The 8,123-nt window shown below is 34.3% G+C and overlaps 2 protein-coding genes across 2 annotated transcripts; one reads left to right on the forward strand and one right to left on the reverse strand.

Annotated features, from left to right (window-relative positions):
* Positions 1 to 4: 4 nt before the first annotated feature.
* Positions 5 to 1,328, reverse strand: LOC18040130 (transcription factor MYB1R1; the record flags this gene model as incomplete). The annotated part of the gene is made up of 3 exons (XM_006431269.2): positions 874 to 1,328; positions 554 to 762; positions 5 to 16 (listed from the first exon to the last, which is right to left on the reverse strand). Coding segments are annotated over exons 1-3 (474 nt in total), but the record flags the coding sequence as incomplete, so codon positions are not given.
* Positions 1,329 to 2,620: 1,292 nt separating this feature from the next.
* On the forward strand, positions 2,621 to 7,414 carry LOC18040129 (ankyrin repeat domain-containing protein 13B). Its single transcript, XM_006431270.2, has 2 exons — positions 2,621 to 2,812; positions 6,685 to 7,414. Exons 1-2 carry the CDS (start codon positions 2,621 to 2,623, stop codon positions 7,084 to 7,086), a joined length of 594 nt encoding a protein of 197 aa, XP_006431333.2. The 3' UTR covers positions 7,087 to 7,414.
* Positions 7,415 to 8,123: the final 709 nt, after the last annotated feature.

Raw genomic sequence — 8,123 nt, forward strand, 5'->3', positions numbered from 1 at the left:
TTGGAGTAGCTGCAACCTGCATATGGTTTAAAAAAAAAAAGATTAACTTCTTCATGGTTGCTGACAAAAAGAAAAGTGAAAAACAAAGATACAAAAGCTTAAATTTTGAGCTTTCATGAATTTTTAGGACCTGAGTAACTAAACACCCTGTTTGATTTAGAATCCAAATACAAGTCTCTATCAAAAATCTTAGGAAAATCGGATTAAGTTTCGGTTTCAAGTAACAGTTTTCCCATGATTTTTGAGTGCTACTTCAAAACCTAAAAATAATTCATACCCAAAATTCTATATCCTAAATAATTTCCTAAAAAATCAACCAACCGAACACCTAATAAAATAAATTGTTTTATAGGATCCAAAGAACAACTTCATCTTCATTCTTTCAGACTTACAACTAATATTTTAAAACAAATTTAAAAATTTTACCCCAAAAAAAAATAAAATTGAACAGAGTTTCGTCGACTTGATTCAAGTAGAGACTAATATTGAGATTTAATAAATCAAAGGATTCAAAGCAACAGAAATATAGAAAAACGAAAGAAAGAAATGATACCGAATCAGTAGTAATATCAAAGAGGCTAGATCGGCGGCGGCGGCGGTTGAGATTGCTCCGGCGAAGAAAATATTTCCGCGCATGACTGGCCACCTGCGTGGGCGTCCTCGTCTTGACGAAGTTTCTAGAAATCCTTCTCCAATCTCCTTTCCCCACCTTCTGCAGTCCCAACAGAAACAACTTGTGCTCATCCTCCGTCCACGGCACCCCTAAACAAATTAAAAAGGACAAATTATTCTATTTTTCCACTAAATAAAATATAATGAAATCTTAAATCTTATGATTGTTGATGTTAGAAATCAAAGAGATCTGAATCGAACCTCGCTTCTGCTCGCGACTAGCTCTGGAGGAGTTGTTGTGAACGGCATCATCAGCGGAGGCGTAACCAGCAGCCGCCACGTCATCCTTGTTGTTGTTGTTACGGTTACTGCTGTAGCCCTGAGGCTGTTCATACTGAGACAAATTATTCAAACTGACACTCTTTCTCATGGAATCCACAACCACTCTGATACCGAACAGCAAAATCACGCCACCACCGCCGTTGACGGCGGATGAATCGCCCGTTCCCGACATTACTCCGATGACTCAATTGTGAGATGAGAGGAAATAAGTGACAACTATTAATTGGAATGGAATGAAATGAGGGCCATTTGAGGTTGTTCCTTACTTGGATTTTGCATACACAACCCACAATAACCACATAATTATATGGGTCTTGTGGGTTGTGTATGTTATAATTTACGTGGTTATTGTGGGCTGTGTATGTTATATTACATGTAACATAAAGGACTCCCTTCTTACTTTTATAGCGTCGGAAGGCAGAAATGGAAACTGAACTGGACGCGTGTGTAAAGTTGGTTGTTACGTGGCATTATTTGATTCGCTTATCTCCCTTTGTTATTCTACATGCCGTCTATTTTTATGGACGATGTTAAGTTACGTAATAATTGAAGTCACATTGATTTGAGAATTTTATTTCTGATTCTATGACTCATACCGGTAGCAGCCACCCTAACGCCAGTTATTGAAATGTGTATTTTACTTTTTCCTTTTTTTTCGCAACTTTAGGTTTGAGTTATGTATATCTCATAGGTATGAAATTTGAAGTACGATGATGATTGCAAAAATTTGTAAAATAATAAAATTTCTTCTCTATTTTTTTGAAGCATACGCATATTCTTTTCTTTTAAAAATTGATTTTCAAATTATACTTGTTATCATTATAATGAGCATGGGGTGACAAGCCATGAATAATAATGTCAAATCTAAATTATATTTTGCTAAAATTTTGGAATTAAAGATGGTAAAAATCAATCAATTGACCTTTAGTTTAATATGAGAGTTTTTACACTCGATTAATGAATTAGCGAAGGTGAATAGAGTGGACATTCTTTTATCAATAAATTAACGAGGGTCATGAAATATAAACAGAATAGATACATCTTGATTAATGAATATTAAATGTGAGGAAAATGAGGGAAATGGGCAGTACTCGAATAATAAGGGTAAAAAGTCTGGGTAAATCTTGTACTACTACCAATAATAATTGTGTGTATCAGGGATTCATTATTCACATGGTAATAACAAGTATTATAAGGTTATTGGACCAAACGATGTCCCCTCTGTTTGGTGGATATAGTATTATATTTGTATTTTGATGGGCTACGATTCATTTGGTTGCTACTTTTAACTGGTAGAAAGGACATGGAAGTGCTGCAAGCATTTCCCGGAAAACAATCTCTTATCCTTTCTAAACTACATCAATTTAGTCAACAAGTTTGCCCTCATCCCAACTTGGCTATAAACTATTACCATAATCACGTGAATAAGTACTTCTTATGGTATTAATTATAATAAATCAAGCCCACTTGTATTCAATTAATCAATTATTTGAGGTAGAAACTTGAACAAACTCGATTAGTATGATCTGATGTAGCTTGTATATGATTATGTCAATACCAACATTTACCCCTCTATTTGGTTATTAGACCCTAAAATGTAAGGGATATTATGGTTAGCAGTTTATATGCAAACATAATCATGCAACTTCATAAACATAAACATAATATGCCTCCCCCAACGAAAGAGAAAGAGTTTGTGAAGAGTTTACGCCCGTCGATTTGGTTAACGGAGCAGTTTCCATTAAAGACGGAGGAGTTAATTCCTTTACTTGATATCTTGGCGAATAAAGTGAAGGCAGTGAGAAGATTGAGGGAATTGTTAACTACTAAGTTCCCGCCGGGAACATTTCCGGTTAAGGTAAGGGGTAATTTCGGGATTTTGAAAAAAAATTAAATTGTTTAAAAAAGTGTTTTGCTTTGCTTTGTTCTTCTATTGGTTCTTTTGATGCTTAACCTGTCCGGACCCTTTCCGATTCTGACCGAGGGGTTTTTAATTAAATATGCCTTAAAAATATGATATTTAGTTAAATATATCCTATGTTTGAAAATTATTTTAATATATTATTTTATATGGTACATTGTTTAAAATATCCCTAAAAAAAAATATAAAACACACACAACTCACAACACTCTTTACTTCTCACTCTTTTTAACTCCACACAATAAAAACTCACACCACACTCAAAATCACTCACAAATAGCTAATGCATTGAGATTTTTGTTTGCAGTTGTGTGTATTATTCATCTCATGAATAAGCTATTTGAAACTTTTTTTTTTAATTTTGGGTTATCTATTCAATTTGTTGACATTATATTATTTTTAGGGTTTTGTTTGATTTGTGATAAACACTAAAGCAACTCATATTTTTATTACATTTGCATCATATGACTATTATTTGATGGATTTTATAACTACATTCGTTAAAACCTGAAGTTGTTGTCAAATTTTTTTTCTACACCCGACATAGACAACAGCAGTCGTGTATGTATGTATTTACACGACTATAGTCGTAAAAATGTGCAAACAATGTGCAAAAAAAATTCAATTATTATGACACCTTATCATTTTATTGGTTCAAAAAATATATTTTTTTCACTATATATATACTTTTACTATTACTGGACTATAGTCGTGTGTGTTAATAAGTTACACGACTACTAGCGTGTACGTATAAACTTACATACTATAATTGTGTATATATGTAAAATGTTCCAATTGTTATGAGATCTCAACATTTTTTTAAGAAAAAATATGTCCTCTGATTATTTACTGAGTCATGTATTTTTGCAACTTACACGACTTGTGTCATGTATGTATGAATTTATACGACAACAATTGTGCAAGTTTGAAAGATATAATAGTTGTTATAACACCTAGCATTCTGTTAGTACAAATATTACAGTTATATTTTATTAAATATATCATCTAACTGTTTACAGAACTATTGTTATGTATTTTAGCAAGTTACACAACTATTGTCGTGTAAACTATCAATTACACGACGTCAGTCGTGTAAATAGGCAGACATATCCACACTTCGTTATAAATCTTGTTTGATTTTATTTTTATATTTGTTGTATAATCAACTGTTGTATTATTACAGGAAATGACTTCAGTACGTGTGCCTATTATGTTTTGTGGTGAATGGATTGAGTAAAACGACCATTATAGATTTAATGGTACGGAGGCAAGAGTGATCATGGTGCCCCGTTCTACAACGTATGCACAATTGATAGAAAAAGTATCTCGGGTTATTTGTATTGATAAAATGATTAAAAAGTTGCATAATAATATATTTTAAACCAATCATAAAAATTACACGACATACCAATCGAGTAAATCATTCATTGCACGACTACAGTCGAGTAAAACATACATTGATCTACAATCCACTATATAAACCATAAATTCTTTGTAACATTAGAAATAAAGTGTTCATACCCGACGCATGTCCAGTGAAGAATTCTTTACAAACTACAGTCGAGTAAAGAACTAATTATGAGAATATAGTGGAGTAAAGTGTTCATACCAGACTATTGTCGAGTAAAGTATTCATCACACAACAACAGTCGTGTAAAGAATTCTTTACACAACTGCATTGGAGAATTCTTTACACGACTCCAGGGTAAAAGTTAGGTAAATAAATTCTTTACACAACTGCATTAGAGGCTAGATTATAATAACAACTAAAAAAAGGAAATTGAGCTGCAAATCACAACCATAGACTACACATAGTAGAATACAATTAATTAAACGAAATCAATAAAAAATATAAACAAATTAATTGGTGAGATGTATCAACAGTGAACTGTTCAGTTTGCGTACTAAATTCACATTTGAAATTTATGAATGTAATTATGTAAACTTAATGACGAGATGTATCAACAGTGAACTGTTCAGCTCCTGAATCAACTTTAGTTATTGCTATTTTATGTGATTTCAGCATTGAAGTATTTGCAGGTACTATACGGAGGCATTATAGTTCCCAATCAAGAATATGAAATTTGTCTTGACAACTTGAATAACAAATCTCTGTACTTCCCAGTTTCAAAGTACTAGTAATAGAAACACATTTTGGCAGTAACATGTTGTATTAAAAGATGTTCACACGCCAAAAAAAAAAAAAATACAGAATTTATCTCCATGTCTTACTTAAATATCGAACCATATTAACAATGCGCAATTTGATAACAAACCCATCTAACAATAACAAAAGGTCACTTCCTTACTTAAATATCGAACTATATTAACAAATAAGAATCATAACGTGATTGGTCTCTAGAAGTACATTAGTATCTCCACCCCCCTTCTTTTAAAAGTAATTCTACCTTGTCTTAGTTAGAAATTGAAAATCCACTATGTTAGTTAGCACAAACTGTTTCCTCCATTTTCCAATCCTTTCAGTTAGAACTTCAGATATCATAAGCAATCAATAGATATTCATTCATAAAATACGGTTAAATCATACAAGTAGTAAAGAATTAAGAATGCATCAACTGAAGAAAGTTCATAAATCTTTCTTTTTTGGGGGGGGGGGGGAGTGGTTTCCAGTTTTTCCATAGTTCTCATTACCTTGTGACAAATTTGTAAACCACAAGTTACTCATCTTTTTCTCTTTCCTAATCTAACATTATTAATCAAATAAAATACAATGAATTTGTTTAATGACTTTATCACAGCTTCATGAACTAATTTCAAGACAACTCCTAGTCTAGAAGTTAACGGAAAATGTAAAATATCTATTCTGCAATGTTAAAAATTTGTTTACAGTTGAGCTATTGAAAAGCTATGCCTGAATTCTGGAGTATGCCAGAACAATCATTTTCAAGATGAAGATACAACTTCTCATGGATGGAAAACAAAATCCTAGTCCCACCTAACATTTCTACAGATATTAAATTGATAAATTACCTTCAAAGCACAAGGGTTACAGTCAATTTTTCGTTTACTTGTTTTGCCGCGTTTCGGCGAGAGTGTAGAAGAATTGTTGTAAAATGGCAGGGATTTGTAAAATGGTGGAGGAGACGCTGGAGGAGAGTGGGGGAATTGCAGCTACTGGTTTGCACAGAAGCGGCGTCGTTTTACTTGTTTTGCTGCGTTTTGGCGAGAGTGTAGAAGAATTGTTATAAAATTGTAGGGATTTATAAAATGGAGGAGGAGAAATTCAGAAGAACAGGCTGAAAGAGACGCTACTCTTAAGAGAGAATTGGGAGTTTTGTTACACGATTGGTTGTGGTAGTTTGGTTAATTTAAGTTTTTTATTAAGGTAATTTCGTAATTGCATATTAAAAAAGTCATATACGAGAAATTTTGTAATATGCGAGTGTTTTTAGATAAATATCCTATTTTTTAAGTATACCGCGGACAAATCCCTGTCCGACCGAAGCTTTTTCTGTGGGGTCTATTCCACTGTCGTTTATGATGGTGACGTCGAAGGCTGTGATGGCCTGTTTTTTTGACTTTGTGCGGTGTGATTTGAGATGCGGGGACCCAGTAAATCCGAGGATTCTTTTGTTTATTCGTGATTCTGCTTCTTCAAACCAGGGATTTTCTCTTTTATTTTTTTTGGTGTGTTTCTGTGTGTGACAAATGTGTATATATTTTCCGTTCCTTTTGCCTTGTGTTTGAATTTGAATGGTGTTCATAATATAGTTAATTGATCCGTGTGTTAAAGAAAGAGAAACCGTCTGATTGACTGTTTGTGCTTTGTTTATTGGATGGGGGATCAGGTGGCAATTCCGGTGGTGCCCACAGTAAGAGTTGTAGTGACATTCACAAAGTTTGTTGAGCTACAATCAACTGAGCAATTCTTCACTCCGCTTTCAAGTCCTAGACACTTTGTTAAAGGTTCATCAGAGGACGACCAAAAATCAGACACCCATTATTCACCATTCCTATCATCCTCTTCCTCATCGTCTATGATGGCGTCGACCTGGCTAAGGCGAAACAGCAGCCAATCAGCAAGCAAGCAGCAGCAGCAACAACGTAATTCTTCATCTTCATCATCGTCATCAGTGGGGCACCAACAATGGTCGGATCCTTTTGCGATACCAATTGGGTATACATGGTCAAGTATTGATGACAAGTCAAGTAAAATGAAGAGGTCCAAGTCTTCTAGGAAATCCAAGTAGGAAGAGAGAGAGAGGGAAAAATGTGGAATTTTAGGCAGATAAGATTTGTTGTTGAACTGTCGTCCCATTGTTTTCTTTTGGCTTTGCAGCAAATACAGCCCAGACCAGTGTAGATATTGTTGGGGTCACCCTAAACCTATTGACTAATTGGCTCAATCTGTTCCTTACAATTTTGCTTACTTGTTTAGATGACCTTGACTGGAGTGATTTAGATTGCTTTTTGATGATCTTTTTATTCTGTCTGGTTGATTGTTGAAGGCCGGACAGCACCAATTAAAACGAGGGCTGTTTGTAACAGCATGTAATCAAACATCATTATTGAGAATGAGTGAGAATGATGGCATGTTGAGCAGGCCAGACCCTGAAGGGGAAAAAGTTTTGAAAAGATCCCTGTTTACTGGACAGAATTTTATGTATGTAAGATGAAGCAATTCAATCATTTTTCGAAAGCCAGTTTGGAATTCATCAAAGTATATCTTTAACACAGATGCAGCTTCTTTTCCCATCCGAATTTTGCAATTCAAATTATAGTCGGCAGGAAATTTAGAAACAAGGAAGGACTAACTCTTGCCATTAGAAGTCCAAAACAAATGAATATCATTTGCTTTACTGGCCCTGCTTGTCTAACTAGTAAACAGCGTCATTCTAGAAAATTCAGAGTCAGAACTCAGAATCACAACCACACGCCTCTCTACCTGCATTTGGTCCTCGCACACCTTACTTTCTCGCTCCCTCATGTTACATGTTAACTGTTGAGTCTTGGTTGATTGCATCATGATCTAATGATTGTTCTCTCACAGTACATTTTAAAATACACTAGTGTGGTTAGTGACAGCTACACAGTAATTTAGGGCACAAAAACGAAAGCAGCATAGCTAAGCTAAAGCTATATACCAAACATTACTTGCCTCTCCTGTCACTTTTTCTTTTGCATACTACTTTTAAGCTTTAACTCAACTCTAACTAGTGTAGTGGAGCAAAGGGTCTCGAGGGCAATGTACTCGATTTCGAAAACCCAATTTAGCAGAAAACGTATT

This window comes from Citrus clementina, unplaced genomic scaffold (genome assembly GCF_000493195.1).
Source record: "Citrus clementina cultivar Clemenules unplaced genomic scaffold, Citrus_clementina_v1.0 scaffold_511, whole genome shotgun sequence".
NCBI classification, from domain to species: Eukaryota; Viridiplantae; Streptophyta; class Magnoliopsida; order Sapindales; family Rutaceae; genus Citrus; species Citrus x clementina.